The sequence below is a fragment of the Ruditapes philippinarum genome, unplaced genomic scaffold (genome assembly GCF_026571515.1).
Source record: "Ruditapes philippinarum isolate M1 unplaced genomic scaffold, ASM2657151v2 ctg5216_1_1_1_1, whole genome shotgun sequence".
NCBI classification, from domain to species: Eukaryota; Metazoa; Mollusca; class Bivalvia; order Venerida; family Veneridae; genus Ruditapes; species Ruditapes philippinarum.
The window spans coordinates 39,687-61,931 of NW_026855518.1; the positions used below are offsets into that span (position 1 = coordinate 39,687).

At 32.7% G+C, this 22,245-nt stretch overlaps 1 protein-coding gene across 1 annotated transcript; it reads left to right on the forward strand.

Moving 5' to 3' along the window:
• Positions 1-1,681: 1,681 nt before the first annotated feature.
• Positions 1,682-17,686, forward strand: LOC132743600 (cell division control protein 42 homolog). The gene is made up of 3 exons (XM_060732130.1): positions 1,682-1,940; positions 12,954-13,012; positions 16,155-17,686. Exons 1-3 carry the CDS (start codon positions 1,796-1,798, stop codon positions 16,560-16,562), a joined length of 612 nt encoding a protein of 203 aa, XP_060588113.1. The 5' UTR covers positions 1,682-1,795; the 3' UTR covers positions 16,563-17,686.
• The last annotated feature ends 4,559 nt before the right edge of the window (positions 17,687-22,245 follow it).

The following is a 22,245-nucleotide window of genomic DNA, read 5'->3' on the forward strand; positions in this document are numbered from 1 at the left end:
TACGAATGTTTGTGTTTATGTTTCACTTTTAATAATACATGTACTTAATTTTTAATAATATATTTTTGTTCATTTATACTTGTAATTTGTAGTTGTAAGTGATTAACCGTCATTTCAACGGTTAAATATTGCAGCATTGCCGCTATCAACAAAAACAAACCTAGTTCTTATCACATTCAATCAGGCACGTGTATATACATGTACGAATGTCAACGTAATGGCGACAGATCCACGTAACTAGAATTCCGTTTCTCTCGAATTAAAATACCCAGTCCCTTGGATTTCGAGTTACCGAGAGTCAACTGTATTTCAATTTTAAATTATAGATTATATAGTCCATGTAAATAATCAATAACCCACATGAATCACAATAAATTCTATAGATATCATTCAGAAAATGACGTTTATGCACCGTTGATAAAAAGAGTGGGGCAGGCCTTTTATATTTCAGGCAATTTATCATATTTTATCCTTGACAATTTTCTAATCAACTATTGTTCAATGGACAGGATAATTGTCAATCTTTTAAAATATATAGTCAAAACGAACTCAACCAGACAGATTGAGCGTAATGTACCTTGACGATAGAGGTAAAACAGCGTATTTGACCTTATTAAAGCAATGTTCTTTATAATAACGGTAATAAAATCATGATATCACCTGAACATGTAATATATGGCACTAGTTAATGTTTTTCAATTCTTTAGTGTAGGGAGACACAGGAAAAATTTTCATTTTTAAGGAATTTTTCTTTCAATATTCTATAAATGTCCTCGAAACACACTTAGCAGTCAGAGGAACGAAACTTTTCTCTTTATAAAGAATAAAACGGTGGTTTCCCAACTTGACCAACGCGGATCAGGTTATAGCAGTTACACTATATAGAGAACTATGAAAACGTTAAAGTATCTTTCAAATGAATGACTAATACTTTTTATAATTTTTCAAAATGTAAGTTTACACTTATCCGTGTTTGTTGTAAACATATTCAATATATCGTCGATACAATATATAGATTGGAAATTCATTACGGTAATTAAAGGAATTTCGCTGATTCTACCCTTTTTTTTGCAGAACAGTAGACAACTGTAACCATCAATTTGTTGGTTACTGTTGTCTTATTGCTCGGCGAACGTAGTCGTAGGGGACCAGGACAGCGAAACAGTACGGTGTATGTTTTGTACTTTCGTTTCCGACAAAATGGCCGATAATCACTGTTGTTTTGCAAAATTTTAACAAGTATGAGTGTCCGAGTTTAAATGTAGATTATTTAAGATTTTATGTAAGGTAGAAGAAGAATGTTAACAATTGTCTAAATGCATGATGTCTAGAGAGTAGCAAAATAGCTTGTATTGTTAAAGAACTGGACATTGTGGTTGTTCCACAGCGTGTCCTAGTAAAGCTCCATAGCGTTACGGCGACTAGGTGACCTTTTCGTTGTAATGGTATAATATTATAGGGGGAAAAAATCAATTTTTTTCACTCAACCCAGAATAGTTATTTTGGTGTTGTTGGTTTTTGTTGTTGTTTTTTTTTTTGGGGGGGGGGGTGTTTTTTTTTAATTTCGATTTTTTTTATATGGGCACCAAGACTGGACGAACACCTGTGCGATTATTCTGACACGCACACGGATTGGTTTAGAAATAAACAAATTTAAATTTAGATTACGCCTAGAGAAATATACATGCTTCACCGAATACCATTCATATCTGCAGAACTAGTGGGATTACACTAATTTTGTCATATTCCTCGGATTTTAAAAGTCGAAAAAGTGTACTTTTCGCTGTTTTACAAAATGAGTAAGAAAGACGATGAAAATCGTTTTATAAAATGTGTTTTGGTAGGTGACGCGTGTGTTGGAAAAACTTGTATGTTGAAGACTTATACAACTAATATATATCCGACGGATGTATATCCAGGAGGATGGGATAATTATACAGGTGTGAGTTCTTAAAAATTGCATGTTTTCTAATTAATACACATCGGGTTTAAGTCTGCTGGATTTTTAAACAAACGTACTTTAAACCAAACTTTAGGCAAAAAGTTTTTTTTTCTTAAAATTATGTACACGTTTACTGTATATTGAAAATGATTGAAATAATGAACATTGTTAAAATCAGCAATTTTCCCTTTGTGTCTGATTTTCGTTTGACAGTTATAAGTTTTAAAACATAGACAGGAATATCCAAAGGTTTATGACGTAGGTTCAGATTTTCGTTTCCCGGTAAACACGTAAAATGTAGCCATGACATAACCCAATTCATTCTATTTAAATAAGTACATGTACATGTTATTCGTAAGATACTATTAAAAGGGCCTGATTGATTTCTCCCCATTTATTTTTTCCTTATTTCTTACGGAAGCCGTTGAGGCCGTTATGAGTTAGAAGTTAGAACTTAGATGTTAGATCTTAGAACTTAGATCTTAGAACTTATGTCTTAGCTCTTTGAGAACTTAGAGGCGGGAAAACGCTATATTAACTGCAAAATGGACAAAAAATGTAAGTGAAATTTATAAACTTTTTATTATATTTTTTTATTTCATCTTAATTAAAAATATTGCAGAGATATAGCTAATACGTTAAAAGATTAAGTGATTATATCTTTATATATAAGACAGTGGCGTACGCTTTATTTGAGTATACGCCAAGTTCAGGTCTTTGGCAGAAGGGTTGCCATAGACTTATACCAAATATAGCTTAAGGTAGCTGTTCAGTGGTATACCGCGGATTTAGGGGATATCTAAGCAATTAAATGTCATTTAATCGTACTACTATTGTTCCTATCATTATACAGTTATAAAAATAACATCAAGTGTATGTATTAGATGTAAGAGAAATTGCACAAAGTCTAACGTGTATACTGTTTTAAATAGTTCAAAACTTATTTACTACAAGAAAACCCGAACATAGCCAGGTGTCTCCAATATAATCAAGATGGGCTTTATTTCCTTTAAACAAGATTTTTTCTTTGTTATTTGAGATATAATGAAGGACAATATGCTTTACAATGATCTGTATAACGATAGTACAAACACAACGCATTAAATGTTATAGTGTAACAATAGGTTATTGTATTTTCAGCTAAATTGTAGTATCACACGATCATTAAGGTCCCATAAAAATATTTTTTAAATGCATATTATTTCAATTTTAAAAAAATGCATGTAGTTATGTCTTCTACTCTTTCATTGTTCATTCGAAATATTTAAGTTATTTTATTACTAATTGTCTAAAGCAATAAAATCATGTTGGTGTAAAAAGACTTGCCAACTCGTTACCTTAAGTTGGCTAAAAAAAAAGAATTGGGAAATGGCTGTATATTGTTCTCGTTGTATTTCAAATGTATTGATGAGACTGCGTAAAATCAAAAATGTATGTCATTGTTTGCAGAAGTATTTTATTTTATAATTTTGATTCGGCTAAAAAGAGGAGTGTTACAAAATTGGACATTTTATTATCATTTTTTTGGCTTTTGACGAGATCAATTTGCATTATAACATTTATTATTCAAAGCATAATTGAATCTGAAATAAAAGAGAGAAATTAGCAAAATCGTCTTCATATCATACTTTTACATTGTGTACATCGCCCCGAGGCTCTGTAAAAAGGCTAAGCATTTTGTTTTCTAAGTTTAAAAGCCTCATCCTCGCATTGGAATCTTAAGATAATTCAACCATGTCTCCTTAAGAACTTTGATTATTCGGCTTCCAGTCTGAAACAACGATATAATAATCCTGGCTTCCGTTTAATATACACATGCAATTCATATGTGCTTACTCCTTTCTGTCATAACTTTTGATTGTATATACATTATCAAAATAGGTAACACATAATCGAATTAGGTAACATACCAAGCATACCAAGCAGCTAAGAATGTGTTGATAGATCTACGCCGAATTATTTATTTAATTTTTGAAATCTTATTTTTCGAAACACTGTTCTTTCTATATACCCGTGCGTATCAACGTATCCGTAAGCCAATGTAAGAGGCGGGTAAAAAAACAACCATTTTCAATGAGAAGCAAAGGTCGCTCAAGCTAGGTTCAACAGGCTGGGATAAACTCCATTAGTGGCTATTTTAGCCAGTTCTAGCTATTTAAGTCTAACCTGGCTACCAAAAAATACGCCGATGGACACAAGCATTGAATCTAATATATGTTGCATGTATTTGTGTAATTCCCCAATCAGTATTTAAAATTGTGTATCTGTTTTATAATAATTAAAAATGTCGATTTTCTAATGTGTATAAAAATAATGTTTCTTTTTGCAGAATCCTCTTAATCCCTTTTCGGAAGATAAAAAAAAATCTCTAAATGGGCATAGAGGTTTGGAATTTTGGCTGTTTTTTTATAACACCAGTAACAAGTGTTAAAATCACAGATTTATTTGTCATTCTCAGAGGGGCGCATTTAACAACAGTAGAACTGATTAACTTTGTGTTGCTGGTTACGGTTCAAGTCATGTTGGGAGAGATCTGTACAGTCAACACATTTTATAGCTCTAAGTATCAAACTGCGACAACTCGCCCGCAGTGATTGTGTCATACTACCCAGACACATTAAACAAAATAGGAATTTCCCCAAGGCTCCTTCGTGACGTGAGAGGAACTGAAAATTCTCCGCTAGCATTGCTTCAACAATTTTTTCAGATAAAACGGCACAGACAGTGTATCAGGGTTGAAAAATTCTATGTATAGAAAGAGTGTAGCAAATCAGCGTTTAGAATCCTGGTAGGGATTACTAGTACTTCGTAGACAAGGTTGCACTGGTGGATTTCATTTTTCAAGTATCTTATTGATTTCAAAGATTGGATATAACAAATCGTGTACACATTGAATGGCTAAGATATTGTTTTATTGATTTGATCCAAACAGACCTCTGCATGATAAGCTTAACCCAAGAGAATTTTGAAATATCTTACGGAAGACCTAATATAATGTATTGTGTACCTGGAATCTATCGTGGGCATAAGTTTGGTCATCTCTGTTGATCAAGAAGACATACAGATATGCCAGAACTTTATTGATCACTTAATCGGCTTCATTGTAACTTGATCATCTGCTATCGTTGAATAACAGAAAGCTTCCGCCAGCTATTAACCGAATCGTTAAAGATCCTGTATGTTTTGTGATTGATATAGATACTGTGTATATACCTGTGTGTGTGTTTGCGTTTGTTTACCCTCGCCACCGGAAAGAGACCATATGGGCGAGTGTATATACCTTTTTTTTAAATGCGTTTATTTAAGGTCGCCGCCGGAAAGCCCATATGGGCGACCGTACGCTATAAAGTCGGGCCATCCTAGAGCGTCCCGCCGAGATTTTTTCGTCGATTTTTTTCCAGCTTTATTGGTGGAGGAAGACCCCAGGTGCCCCTCTGGGCATTCTTTCAGGCACGAGCGGGCACCTGGGTAGAACCACCGACCTTCCGTCAGCCAGCTGGATGGCTTCCTCACATGAAAGATTTCAACCCGAGTGAGGATCGAACCTACAGCGGTGAGGGATTTTGTGATCTCAAGTCAGCGACCTTAACCACTCGGCCACGGAGGCCCCACTCAGTGTATATACCACACTTGCAAAAAAATTATATTTGTAAATAATAATGCAAAAAACAAACAGTTTTCAAACATCGAAGAATAAGTAAAATATGTACTGCAAATATTTGTGCACCTTATATTTAATCAATAAATCATATGCATTCATTTCTTATTGGAAAATTTGACTTAGAATTTATAGAAAATAAATTTCTCATAACCTCCCTTTATCTACAGAAAATGTTAAATTCGGTAATATCTTTGTTAATAATGCTTATTGGAACTTACAATATTGACAAATCTTAATTTGAGCATCATATTTATGAACTAAAGCCATGAAAAAAATGTGTTACGGATCTTTAACATTGTACCTTGGATTTTTACAAATGATTGTGGAACATTTACAATGACTTAGAGCTAGTAAACACGTTATTGGATTTCGTATTGGCATTCATAATTGTTAATGAAAAATTATATTATTAATTATTGTATTAATTATATCATAAGTCTAAGAGAAGATTCATGTGATTTCAGACCTTTCAACATGTGTGTCCCAATAATACCTTTTGTGCTAAATGATGCCAGGAATCTTGTTGAAATACCTATTGAACTTTTTCATAATGACTATTAATGAGGAATGTATGGTGAAGTCAGAGATTCAATAAATGGCCCGATCAAAATATGTGTCTATTCTACATATTAAATTTTGTGCACTTTGCATCAGCGGTCAATCCTTCCGTGTTTCCATTTCTACTAGATCAGGATCACATTAGCCACTTAAATAATAGATAACCATTGCCTTAATTTTAACGAGGTGCACTTCTGTATTTATATTTGATGAAATTATCAGCGGTTTGATACTGATTGGGGTTAGGTACCATGATATATTATTATAAGACAATGATTTGTCTTATATAGACCCTTTCATTTCAGCGATAACAGTCAGGGAAGAGTTACTTCCCTTACCGGATGTGACGTAAATGGGGGATAATACTATATAGGCCGCATAGAATGTTAGCTTATTCAAAAGTAAATACTGATCGTTCAGTTATGATTATAACATGTAAAGATTTACTCATGCATACATAAATCCAATATCAAGACAATAAAGAAAATACAAAATCATAGATTGAGAATAATTATCGCTACGGAGTGAAACAGCAAAATTTCAAAGTGAATATATTTATTAGATTTTCTCTAATGCCAGGATAAAAAGCTAGTAACTAAATCAAATTTAAATATTTTATAAACACCCATACACACTGAAATTGTCTATTATAAATTAAAGTTGTCATTTTCTAGTTTTCTGTGTTATTTTCTGACATTTAGAGATTCAGGCATATTTGTAACAAACATGAAAATAAAATTGCAAATGTTTTTCTAATGATTCTTTTTCAAGCTTTAATACAACCATAGCAGAATTCATTCTGTCAATAATTACTGATTCTTTTTCATTATGCCGTATAAAATATCTTTCAAAAACCAGTGAATGATATAATTCTATAAATTAGGATAAAGGATAAAGATCTTTATTCCCTGCGGTCTGGAGACCGCAGGGTATTGGTACGCGTTTAACTTTTGAGGCATGGAGGAGCACGTGACCTGTTTTCGGTACATGGAGGAGCATGTGATCTGTAAACCGTACATGATTGGTTAATTGACCTTTTCGAAAACCTAGCTAAATACCGTTTGCCGGTACGTTACGGATTTACCTGTAAACGCTTTCAATATGATCTACGTAAATAACCGAGGTATATCGAGTGAAAAAATGCGAGTTGCTTCCCTTATCTTCGCGCTTATGTTAAAACAATACAAAATAAGCTGTTTTTAAACCGCTAGTTTGTTGTGATTAAATGTCCGATTTTAAAATGTATTACACCAATAGAAAGCTTTGGATCTTAGCTTCGTCACTGTATAAAATTCAACACATCTTTGGACTTCAAAGTATTTTAATTAACTGTTAAACCTACCATATGTCAGACCATTTTACATACGATTTATACAGTGAGATACGCAATCCGTTATCTTTACTCGAAATTCTACTGATATGAATAGCCAGTCGTCTGCTAGTTCTGAAAGTGTTTATCGGTGTTTATTTCTAATTTTCTATAATTATTTTACCGTTAAAGTTGGAAAAAACTTGAATGATATGTTTGAAAATTATCAATGTTTCTTTAATATCTATCTCAAACTTTACAAACAATAAATTGTTTATACTGAAAATCTACAAAATTAAAATATTCGTAGTGGCATCAGCCATAATAAATAGAGATATTTTCTGCGTAAACTTGTGTGTTTACTTTATTTATTTTTTGCTCGGAATTATTCATAAAATGAAGGCCTATTTAATCATTTTCTTAAAAAGAAATAATTGTTTTATGCTCGACCTTCTCCGGTCTTCAACGGTCACCAGTTTCGAAAGACCTTCTTCCATAGTGATCGTTTATTCAAACAAACGTTTATTTATCCCCCCCCCCCACCCCCCGCAAATAATGTTGAAAATAGTTAAAAGAAATATCTTTATATATATCATAAAAATGTTCACCGCAGGAAACCATTTTACTTGTATCCCTCTATTTGTGTACATAATCGTATCGACAATGTCCACCGTACCAATCCCCCCCAATGACGTCATCCAAGGGCTACAACTTGAATACGGTCTTAAATGAAAGGGTCTATAGTATTTAAATAAATTTCCATTTGTTACAATTTCCTTAGGTGACAAGGGGGCATAATTCTGCACAAATGATTGATGGTGTGATCTGCTCTTGGCTACAAATTGAGGTCATCAGTATATTCACGAAGAATCGCATTACTGAACAGGCACAATATAATTTTACAAAGGAAGTATATAGTCGTCACCGTGGCAGGGTACCGAATGATGGCCTATCAAGCAATTGTTACATAATTAGCTATAATACTAGATGTAAAGCTTGCACAAATAATGAAAGAATCCATTACGATTTCATAAAACGTTTGTCATAATTGTGATTAAAGTTGCATGCTCCCTTAAATTTCAGTGATAAGGCAAATCACAGATTGCAAAAGAAATTTTTGTTATGCATTATGTCTATTTTTTGTGTTGGCCTTTTGATCAAAGAAGTGTCAGCATCAGAAGGACCATATCAACTATTTTCTGCCTTTGCGCCTGCCTTTCAGGCAAGTCAACAGGTATAACAATGTGGTGCAGACAAAATCGAAAGAAAGGACTGCAAACGGGTGGTCCAAATGGGGGGGCGTGGTAGTGAAGGACCTACAAAGTGGCATAAACTTTGGCCAACTAACTTAGAACTTAGACATTAGAAGTTAGTTCTTAGAACTTAGACATTAGAACTTAAACATTAGAACTTAGTTATTAGAACTTAGTTATTAGAACTTAGTTCTTAGAACTTAGTTATTAGAGCCTAGTTCTTAGGGCTTCGATATAAGAACTTAGTTATTACAACTTAGTTTATAGAACTTAGTTATTAGAATTTAGTTATTAGAATTTAGACATTAGAACTTAGTTATTAAAATCTTTAAAGAAATCTATTTTGAAAGAGCTAAAAGAAGGAAACATAATTCCGTTCTCATAAATCAAGCTTTTTTTCAAGTTACAGTAAACTGCAAAACATGATGCAAGACACTTATCTCATTTAACAAGAAACAAAAAATATCAAAATCTCGACAAGAACTTGTGGATGGCATACCCCCATGCACACTCGAGAAATAGTTGATATTCCAGGGGTCTATTACAATAAAGATAAATGATATGATTATCCGTAGAAAACAGAAATGCGTATAATCTCACGGATACTATTAGCCAATAAGGTCAAAAAATGCTTAAGTTGTGGTAAATAAACTATATAAACTATTTAAAATTCACAGAGTAAATAGTTAAAGTAGTAACGAGTTGTTACATGTGGATTCAAACTAAAAGCTTGTAATTCTTAAGAAATGTTGAGTTTAATAAAATTCATGGTTAAAGCCTAGACATTAAAAAATGTCTTATCACTAGAATGGTTATGTGTGAATATGAGCCAAATGGTAATGTAATCAAAGCTAATGTTTAAATAATTATAATAAAATGGTTCATATTGTTGAATGTAACATGCAACTCGATCACAATACCTCATGCCAAGGTACCCTTTTCACGGATGATATCTCAGGAAATAAAATTGGAAGCACAGAGCCACCTAGTACTTTTGTAATGGTTGGATTCTTGCGAAATTTACTCGTCGTCATGTCGAAAGAACTTTTCAAAACCTCAAAAATACACACCAGACAAACGATATGAACAAAACTGAAACAGGCAAATCTTATCTACATTGAAAAACGATATCAAAATGAATTATCATATCATGGTTTAAAAACCCTCAAAAACACATCATACAAAGTTCGTAAACCTGTAAATTAAGGATGAAAATATTAACAAAATGAACATTTTAAACATGTGCATTTTTAACAATTTCCCCTTATAAAGAAGAAACTTCTAAATGAGTACGATGGATGCTCTTGTAAGCATGGTTCAGACGAAATAAAACATCAAAATAAAGTGTTGACATAATACTTATTTTTAAATGTTTTGTTTCTTAATCCGTCAGTTATATTCAAAACATGCATGCACATATTCTTGAAAATTTAACCAGTACGATGAACTAAGAACTTGGATATACATTTCTGTTAAATGCCTAATTCGTTTGTAGGTAGTATGACTCTATCAACGCGAGCAAGTTGTTGCTGTTTGATACTTCGAGACATTAAATGCGTCGACTGTATCCGTCGATCGCTAATTACAGAATTCAAATCGCTTTAACTTGTCGTCACGCAAAGTAAGGACATTTCGAGACATATCTTCGCCGACATAAATCGCTGTGATTTGCATTCATTAGTTCATTCGGGATCGATTTGCGGCATCAGCCTCATTACAGAATCTCTAGACGTTGCAACCGGTACTCAGTCTCCAATGTGTGCTACTGCGATCGAAACCTACGCACTCCTCTGGATTATTGCATTAATGGGGTCCCTTACTTCGTCCTTGTGTATGTGTATGTGTTTTGCGTTGGACAAGATTGTTAGCTTTCAGTATTAGTTTAATATCCTTAAAAAAATAATAAATTTTGGCCTCAATGGACTTCCGTAATTTTTTGATAATTTAAGTGAATGAATATCTATTCTTTTACACATTGCCCATATTCAACAATACAGTGTTTAGATCTGTTGTAAAAATATTTGTCCAAGAGAAAATCAATTTTCCATCTTTAACAAAGTTGAACCAGAGGTTCTTTGATAAACTCTCCTACAGAGGAACTTGTGTTTGAATTCTGTTACTTTTCCAGTTTGTGGATGAAAACCATACGTTATTCCTAGTCTGATTCTAGACATCCATGTAAATATAAATGAGATGAACTGGTAGTTTTCTGGTATACATGCATGTGATTGAATGTTTAAGCCCTGGTGATAATGTCAGGTTATTAATAGTCAATCGAACTAGGTTCGATACTAAATATGATTAGTTACAATTCGAAAATCGCCATGTTAATTTCCTTGTATAAATCGTCTCTGTGTTAATTGAGGAATGTTAACATCACTAAACGTAAGCAGTTACCTTGAGTTGAAACTCATTGTTTTCATATGATGTTACAGTGTCAAGTGTTACATATTACATAAAATATGCTGTGTGTTAGAATGCCAAGTGTCTTGTCAAGTGTCATAATTATTCCCGGACAATTATCTGAACCTATCATTATTAATCATCTCTTATCAAGTAATTAGCACAAGAAATCAACCCACCGTTTCGTGTAATCAGAATTGACTCAAAAGAAACGTAAAGAATACACATGCAGTGTACTGTATATATGCAAGAAAAGTCGGCAAAAATCATTTTGCCGTACAATATATGACATAAAATACAGTCATGCAATTACAGACAATCATAATCACAGCTCATAAATAAATTGGGTCATATTCTGTCAATGTATGTAAACGATAAGTCGCGAGGGCGTCTCTCGAAGTCTAATGTCCAAAAACTTGGTATTTTCCTCGCGTGCTTAGGACATGTATTTTATACAATGTTTATATAATTTCAAGAGTGTTTACAGATATTACATTTCCTCAGTCTACTTCATGACTACAATATACCTTTATGATAAATGCGCCTGCCCGGAACACAGGGATGAAAACCGAAACTACATCATCTAAATTTCCGTACCCAATACAGGATGCCGTTTCTCTTTATTCCGGTGTGCCGTTCAGGGGCGTCCATATAAATCAGCTGAAGGTTGCAAATGGATTTGAGCTCACATGAGCTGGCTCAATATGAGCTTTTATTATCGTTGAATGTCTGTCGTGTCTACATTTAGTTCGTTAACACTCTAGTGGTCACACTTTTTCCTCAGTTGTCTCAAATTTGATTAGGATGTCCGAATATGGGTCATCTAGGGTCAAAAACTAGGTCACACAGTTTAAACATGAAAAATCTTTTAAGTTACTGTTTCTGGCCAAACGTCCTGGAAATTTATCAGAAAAGTTTCGATTTTCAAGCAAACGTTGTGTCACCTGGAGTCAAAATGTAGGTCACACATCCGAAATATGGAAAGTCCTTGTTTACACTAGAGGCATGTGTTTCGGTCCATATATCCTGAATTAGTCGGAAATGTTGTTTAGATGATTTCTAGCTCAAGGTCGAGTGTGGTACATTTGGGGTACAATAAATCGGTCACAGAGCCAAAAAAACATAAATGTCCTGGAAATTTGCCAGAAAGATTGTTTTGTAGGCCTCTAGCTTGGCCACAGAGTCAAAAATGTAAAAAAAAATAAGCTTGTAAACACAATAAAAGTAATACTAGTATTTAAAGCCTAAATAACATGGAAATGTGTCAAAAAGATTGGTCATATGTTTTCCATGTCAAGTTTTAATAATGGTCACATACGGTCAAAAAGCTATGTGGCATAGCCCAAATATGGAGAACCTTTGTAAATTACATTCGTATTGTTTCAGATGCAGAATGTTAAAATATCAGTTTATGATAAAGGCATTACATTTGATTTTAATCAATGTTAACAATTTTTTACCATGTCATCAGTTGAGCGATATAAGGGCCATCATCGTCCTCTTGTGATTATTATTGAATAAATTTTGAAATTGTCTATGCATGAGCACAAGAACAGGGTATTGTACTTAATGTATTTCTAACATATTCCTGATTAAATGTATTTCTAACATGTTCCTGATTAAGTGCAATTTATAAGTCTTATTTTTAAAACCCATTCGAAGCAAATACATTTTTAATACTCATCATTTAGATATTTTGTCCAAATTAAAAATGCACGATAACATTGATGAAAACACCAATCCATATGTTGCAGATCACGTATCAGGTATGAACACATGTCGTGTTTTAGTATTATTATTAATTAATTTTATTTTTATCTTTTTCAGTAACTGTCACTATAGGGGAAACATCTTACCAACTGGGGCTATTTGATACTTCTGGATTGGTAAGAAACTCGCGATGTTTTAATTTTAAGATGTATCCAGTTCTTTCTTAAGTTACGTTACTGGTATAGGTTCAAATAATCCGGTTAGTAAGATAGGGACAGCGTTGGACTGTTGGTATGGCGACGTGGGTTCGATTCCCGGACGGTTCACGCCTCTTTCGTTGTGATTGGTCATAAAATCCTGACATCTAAAGACTTTATCCATTGCTTGTGAAAGTGGAAGCAACTTTGACAGGTTAACTGCTTGACAGCATGTCCTAGAACGATGCGGTAGCTTAATTGTGCTCTTTTCTAACATGTAGTTCAGCATATTTTTTAAAGTTCACATACAAAGAAAAACTCGGCGAAAGACATCAATATCACAATATGTATACAGATTTAAGCAAAGAATGGGATAAATGAAGTGTGCTGATTATCATATCCTTACAAACCCAAGTAGGACCTATATAAATGTACATTAGTTTGCGACAGAAGTGTAAACGAATATGTAGTTACGAGTGATAAAATCATTGGGGAGTTAGCGTCCTTTAATCCGGTAGCATTTCCCTTTTCGGACAACTTTTGTCAGCAACATAACATTTGAATTTCTTACATGAATGAGCTCGGGCACTTTGAACAGAAATATATGCGAAGATAGTTAAGAAATATACTTTGAAACAAATTGAAAATCATATTTTTATGCCTTTTTTAGCCGGATTTGAGTTAAAAGCGTTTAAACGCTTTTCATATTGTGTCATTTTTTTACAGTTTGAACAATTATTCTGAAAAAACGAAATGCTCAAATGATCTGAAAATTTTGCATTAAGATTAATGGTCTAAACCTACATCAAATGGTACATTTATCTAGAAAAAATATTTTCAGTCCCATCATGTCAAAAAAACCTTAGCGGAGTCCCTTTAAGGTTTGCGCATTCAAATACGAGTTTAAATTACTGTATATAATATTGTAGGAAAATATTGATCTGACAGTTCTCGAAACATAAAACAATTCAGCTCGACTATTCAAGGAATTGCCAGTCTAACCTATTCAAAGTTGGTCGTCTTAGCGCAGTTATGGCTTTGCATGCATCTTTATATATCAGAAACCACTAAAAGATCTAAGTTATAAATTCTAAAAAGTTTTGCTTGCAAGATAAATATCCTAAATTATTGTAAATATTTAATAGAAACTGCACAAAGGCCTTCGATCATAATTAAAGGTAATCTTTCAAGTATCGTAACTCTAACATGGATTTTGTCGGAATTTTATTACCTTGTAAACTTGTTTTTCTATATCCTCCTTTGTAAATTACATGTCCTACATTTTTTAGTGTATTATTATGCCCCTCCCCCTTCAAAGAAGGGTATATTGCTTTGCATTTGTCTGTCGGTCGGTCCGTAGACCAAATAATTCCGAGTGAAAACTACAGAACGCTTAGGCCAAGTAACTTCAAAATTTGGTACGGTAATTAACCCTCTATGTAAAGAAGGTTTCCAATCAATAACTTAAGTACGCTAAAGCCTAGGAACGTAAAACTTAACATGGTAATTGTTCATGACCAGCAGATGACCCCTATTGATTCTGGGGTAAAGGGGGCAAAGTTGAATGTTACATTGACCTTGTTGGTATAAACGGTTTCCGATTAATAACTAAGTAACGTTAAGGCCTGGGAACTTCAAACATGGTATGGTGATAGTTCATGACCCTATTAATTTTTGGGTCAAGGGGTCAAAGGTCAAGGTCACATTGACCTTGTAGGTGAAAACAGTTTTCAATAAATAACTTGACAACCCATAGGCTTTTGGCCTTCAAACTTCGTAGGTGCATTATTTTTTACCAGTAGATGATCCCTATTGGGTTTGGGGTCAGAGGTCAAAGATCAAGGCCAAATTGACCTTGTAGGAAAAACGGTTTCTGATCAATTACTTGACAAACTATCGGCTGTTGGCCCTCAAACTGTGTAGGTGCATTGGTATTGGCCAGTAGATGACACCTATTGATTTGGGGGTCAGGGGGTCAAGGTCGTATTGAATCTGTATATCAAAACGGTTTTCTATCAATAACTGAACAACCCATTGACCTTTGACCTTCAAGCTTTTACAGATGCATTGCTTTTGGTGAGAAGATTACCTCAATGGATTTTTGGGGTTAAGACCCAGAGGTCAAGGTTATATTTACCTTAAATGTATAAACTCTTTCTGATCAATATCCCAACAATTCATGGGCCCTTTACCTTCAAACTTCACAGGTGCATTGGTCCTGGCCAGTAGATAACCCCTATTAATTTAAGGGTCAAAGGTCGCTGTCATATTGACCTTGTATATAAAGACTGTTAATGTCCAATAACTAAATAACTCAAGTTGCCCTGGTTGATATTTTTTATTAAACTAAAATGCTTTTGGTATACATATTTCAAGGTCTTATGTAATATATCAACTTGGCTGTCAAAAATGAGGCCTACATGATTCATGAATTTATTCATATGTTATTTAATAAGATTTGTGATAGCTTTGTCATAAAAATGCTGCACAAAACCTTTGTGGTCACAATTACCTAGTGACCAGTAGATAACCCTTAATGATGTTTTGGTCACTACGTCAAAAGTTAGTCATAATTACTTGATCACATGACAAATTGGCTGCCGATAGGGGGCATACATGTTTTACAAACACATCTTGTTTTACTATAAACATGAGAATAGCCGTTGCGCAGTCTGGCCTGCAACTCTTGTTTTCTGTTTTGTCTTCAATATAAGAGTAGTCAATGTATCAAAAATTATTTTATCAGCTGCTGTCTTCTGTAAAAATACTTAAGATTTAAAACAGAATAACAATCAGTATAAACATATAGATGTAAATTTGGTGCATGTAAAGATTGTTCAAATTAAGTAGGTAAATTGTCATGTTGAAGTTATATCTGTAATAAAATTTGCATAATTTTCTTAAAGCTGCTGATTTACAAATACTTGCTTTATATTACATGTAACTATTTGTTATTATTTTACATTATTATAACGAAATTACAATGTATAAAGAAATTGTTTTTCACAAAAATGAATTCAATTTGAAATCACTTTGCATTTCACTATAATTGTAGACTAGTGCGAACACCATTTAAGTGTGCGTTGAATTAATTGCTCAAGAAATTGTTTTTATTTTCCAGGACGATTACTGCCGTTTACGTGCCCTAACCTACCCTGGCACACATGTATTCCTTTTATGTTACTCTGTTATTAATCCAGATAGTATGGATGATTTGTTACAGCGATGGGTACCGGAAGTGCAGCATTTTTTGCCTTCCTCCGCTTTTCTCATAGTGGGAACTCAGACAGATCTTCGAGATGATGAAAGTACGCGGCGAGAACTTCAAAAATATAGACAAAAACCAGTAACCCATGAGGAAGGTGCCGAATTAGCTAAGCAAGTTAATGCAGACGGCTATGTAGAATGTAGTTCTTTAACTCAGCAGGGTCTCAATGACGTTTTTGATGAGGCAATTTTGGCCGTTTTGTCTTCAAAAATTAAGAGACGTGCTCCTAGACGAGGACTACGAAAATGTGTAATTTTATGAGCGAAATTCAACTTTGTATATTTATGATCTCCGCCACAGTAATAGTTAAATAAAAAACTAAATACTGTTACAATAGCGTTACAGAATCATAAAGTGCAAATATACAGTGTGTACATATGACATATATAGGGGATATTTTGGAGGAAAAACATACAATAGAAGCCTTTTACTTACACATTATTATGGCATGTTTTTACAGTAAATCTGAAATGTCCGACAGCTGTACAAGTCATATATGTATACATTCCTTTGTTATATTTTTCCAATGTATACAATTATATACATGTACATTATATATCAATTTAGAAAACAGATATTTTTCAAAATTGTCTAATTGAGGTCAATATAAATCAATTTTTTTTAAATACAGAGTTATATTATTTAATAAACACCAACTACTGCGATTTGTCTAACGTAGAAAATGTACAGTGTTCCTGATAGTTAATTTTACTTTAAAATTGAACTACATTTGAATTAGACACTAGAAATTACTTTCTTTGATTGAAAAAGAATTTAACAATTTAGCGAAGTTTACATGTGTTTTTAACTGTATACACATTTTGTCATATACAATTTAAGAGGACAGAAATATGAGCTTTTGCTAAAAGCTACATGTATCAACTTTATCCGTATAAAAGTACAATTTCATTCAAAACATCAAAAGTATGCCATTGTATAGCACCCGACTCACCTGGCACCCCCATGATACATGAGCAAAATTAATGGAAACACATGGAATCTGATATGCAAGAAATACCCTGTCAAATCGTTGTAATAGTTTATGCTTATAAATGTAAGTCTAGTTTGTATTTAGTGATATAAAACCCATATTACTCAGAGCATATCGCTCATAATGTTGTTAACATAGCTTTGCCGTTTATAATTGTTTTTTGTTGTTGTTGTTTTTTTTGTTGTTTTTTTTTTTTTTTTTTTTTTTTTTTTTTTTCTTTTTTGTTGTTTTTTTTTTGTGGCCTATATTCGTGATTCCGTAAATTTCATTATAAATGAAAGTGTACAGGAAAGAAATCTACATAAGTCTTTGACTTCCTTTTCAATCCTGTTTATATAATGTTGTTGTATCATAATTGTATATGTTTGTATTATATGAAATAAATACTGTTTAAACCAAATGAAGTGTATCTTGTTCTTTATTCAATGACAATTACTGCACTATTTTTTCCCTACGCAATGATGTGACGTTATTCCGCAGTTAAACTCATTTTTAAGTAACAACTTAACAACAATGATAAACTTTTTCTGGTAGTCTTCAACCCCTGACAGACACTCCCTCAATCGTATTTTAAGTACCGTAAGAAAGAGAAATTCAAGGGAATTTATGAGTTGATAAATCTAATGTCATCTGTTCTAACGACACTTGATATACTGTCCTTGCAACGAGGAACATTTTCACCGCTTACTTACTTTAAGTAATAAAACAATTTATTCTTTCGATTGTTATTTTATTTCCAGTGTCAAGATGTATTCCAAGTATTTCTCCTCTTTATCCATAAATATATATATATATAAACATGTATGGGCTAATATACATTATATATATCAGAATAAACACTTTAATGTAAGTAGAATAAGGAAGATATTACATCACGTGGGTATCATTGTTTAATTTAACGGTCACTAAATAATAAAAGTATATAATTAAGATACAATTGTTCTGTTTACTGGATGTGTGTAAGACACTTGAAGTTGTTGAAATCACGTCCTGTTTCATATAAAATTAAAGAAAAAAAAATAAACTGAAATAATTTTGTCATATTTATTTTATGATTATTGCTTTTAAACTCGTTTATTGACAATGCCAGGTTTGGTCACTAGTAGCTTTGAGTATATGACATCTAAAGTTGTTGAAAGAAGTGGCAAATGGATGATAATCAGGTAAAACTGAATAACAATGGAGAGATTCTAACTAATTTGGCGAATTTCAGTAAAAGTTAAATTTCAGCTACGTGTTGAATGATCCCTATAAAATATAATTATATTGAGAAAAAGATATCATTAAATGTAATGCCATAATTTCTTCAAAATTTCAACATTAAACATAATGTTATGATATCGTTAAAGTAGCAAGATCCATGTTTATTTTTATAACAATTAGGAAAATGTATCTAAGTAAAATATTGTAAAGTGAACAAAGGAAGCAATTTAGACATTGTATACGGCTAAAATAGACGCTACTGTATCATATTTTTTGCTTGTTTGGTTTTTCTTTTTGTTTTTGTTTTTTGTTTGGGTTTTTTTTTAAATGTGCTATACATGTACATTTATATAATCATAATCACACTACGACGTGATAAAACATCAACATGTCCAGGTGTGATACGCACTTGTGAAAAAAAATTATCTCACTTCTTCGTGTGATATAACATGGCATATTTACTCAGAACCACTTAATATCCTCTATTTACATGTACGCTCATTTTTGGGTAAAACGTTTATGACTATTTACGTTTATAACGACGTCCTGGAAAATGACATTATCGACCATTATTCCAGAACATATATTATAACCCAAGCCGCAGTTTACATGTCTATATAAAATATGTTAGACATCTTTATAATGATTTTATAATACTGTAGAATTACTTTGAGAAAAATAAAAAAAATTCTCCATTATTCGACAGAAGCCATGTATATAGATTATATAACCATTACAATTGTCTACTTAAAGACGTGCAGTATTATAAACATTCTAGATAACCAAGAGTCGCAAGACGAGGATTTTATTACAGACATCTGTTTATAAACTGCAAGAATTGTTAATACGAATTTTGTAATACAGCAAACTTCCGTTATTAGAGAAAAAGAAGAACTGACTTCAATAATTGTCATCTGTCGTTTATATAAGCGTCACATTATCCTATATGAAAAGTGAGTTAAAAACATGAAGTATAACAAGATTGGCTTACCAAATTCCGTCTAGATCAACACTATAAATTTTGTAAAAATAGTTATAAACAGGTTTACAAGTCGAGAGGTAGATTTATCTTTAATAAAATATTTATTGATAATAGCTTAGTAAAGTTCACAGATACGCTCAAAACACTAGGTCGAATAATTCATTTCTGATGTCAGTGTGAAATTACACTAAATGAATATCGCTGGTGTTCACTAACACTCGCTTTGTTTGTTTATTTAGTCGTTAAAATATTTCAAAAATTATCAGTAGACATTTTTAACGCTCAAGCTAGCTTATTTCCTTTTTTTTTTTTTTTTTTGAAGGGTTTAATATCATTCTAATTTTCTCCTTTTATTTGAATGAAGATATCTCTATAAATCTTCGTGTGAGTAAATTTGACTTACATGATCTATCAGGTACAAATGCGCACCTGAGTAGAACCACCAACCTTCTGTTCGCTACCTGGACGGGATTCGAACCCACAGCGGCGACATGGAATGGACTTTACCTCGACGACCTTTATAAAAGGACTCGACAACGAAGGCATCGATTCGTGTATATATAACGCCACAACTTGCAACATAATATACCTTGTTTTAATGATAACAAACATTGATATATCTTTTTTTCTTAAATCTTTTTATTTAAATTAATATGTATATGAACAATGATTTCACGTTTTTTGTAATAGAAAACTCCAGATCTCGTAAAACACGCAGCAGATGTCTTTTTCAGAAACTCTTATTGTGAATTACGAGTACACAATTAATTAATTAAAATAATTAAATAAATAACTCCCATAAATTGATTATTTTAGAATAGTATAATTATCACAAATAAACTTCCGTCAAAGGGAAACAAATTCTTACAAACGTAGGGCATTGTTAAGATAGAAGATTTGCTTCCCTTAAAAATAAATACAATTTAAATGCTTATTGCGGGGAAATAGTGTGACATAGAAATGTAATCAAAATGTGAAGATATGCAAAATCTAGAAAAAGTCCGTCGTAAAGTAACATACCTGAAGTGTATGTTATACACAATAGGTGGGACTGAAAAAGTAATTTATAAGGAAGTATTAAAAATAATAGGATGAGCATTTCGAGTGAGTTGTATTTCCCCTTTTTAAATTTTCTATGTTGTGTAGCAGCTGTAAACTGCAGCATAATTAACCCCCAGTGTTGTCATATTGTTTCTGATCCGTCGGGATGAGTTATTCTAGCATATTTAGTATCGAAGATTGTATTCCGCTCCGCCGCTACAAGTCGACGGGAGGAGTGTTGTACCTTTATCACGGGTGTGGGACCCCATATGGATCTAAAAATTGAGCATCGGGATAAAATATATGTGAATTTCCACTGCTTCAGATGTGAGCTCGATGTGTGAAGGAGAAAGAAGGTCAATCACTGGGTGAGGTTTAAACATTTTAAACATTTATATAATTTTCTAAGCTTTTTTTTAAGAAAATCGAAATGTGAAATAACCCTCCTGGCTTTCCTCCATATTTTCCCATTTTTGTTCGCATTTATATGCAGTCTTCATCGAGATATTCTTTCCGTCGTGGTTCCTGATGTGTCCATAATATGTAAAGCATATGGAGAAAATGTCACAAACGGACTCCAAATACATAGTTTTCACAAAATCACCACGAAACGATACTTAACATGCAAACAAAGCCTTTTTGAAAACATTTATTGAGAATGGGCTAAAAATAAAGGAATTGCTTGTAAAACTTCCAGTCGAGCTTCATATACATATTCGTGTTTATTATCTAAATATTTGTCAGACTGCACATCCACACCGTTGAACAGCGTCCACCGGAATTAGCCCCTCAAAACATGGAAAACGAAAGTAAAAAGGTGTACGTCGAGTTCACCCGTAGTTATGTTTCATCTGATTTCTCCATCATAACTTAATCGATTTTTTCAAAACTAGACATTTTTGTAAAACGAAATATGTCCAGACGGTCTAGAAAACGACCATGCCATGCTATTTCACTATTTTATCCTGTAATTCATTTTAATATTATATTCTTTATAGACCAGATCTTTTGATAATTAGTACGCTTTGTATCCTATCATATTGAAACGTTTGCTTTTATTACAACCATATTATGATTATATTTGAAAATAAAATGTCTCAGTATTAAAGGCCATATTGTCTATTTTTGGTAAAAACAGCCGTCATAGATCTTGAAAAAACATCTTGTTTCTCCTTAATGATATAAATAGCGTACTTTATTACTATCCTTTTATTACCAGAGCTTTTCATAGACTACTCGCACTTTTTCGAGGTTTTATTCATTCTCTTTTGGTAATAAATCTTCTCGTTAATAGGAGACAGAGGTCTCTTATTGCATTGTTTAGTTAAAATAAATTATAATGTGCATCACGACTGTCTGTATATAATATGAAAAAAAGATCAAACTCAAAGATTCTCGAATTCCGTACAGTCTGATAGCATCTGTACATTTTATATGATACTAAAATTTCTAATATAAGATTTTATATTATTGAAAATGTTTGTAGTTTTTAAGTCAAATTCAAAGAGGAAGACTTTAACTCAAAATGTTTTGTAGCTAGTTAGCGACATGCAAATTTTACAAAATACGGCATAAAAAACGTGACAACTAAATTCTTGGTTAAGAACTTCACAAACTATTCAATTGAACTTTCAATCAAGACATGTGTTATGTATATAGTTAGATATTTGATGGGCCAGTCAAAAAATGCTTTTCTTTGTAAAAGTACCTAAAGATTATAATTTGAT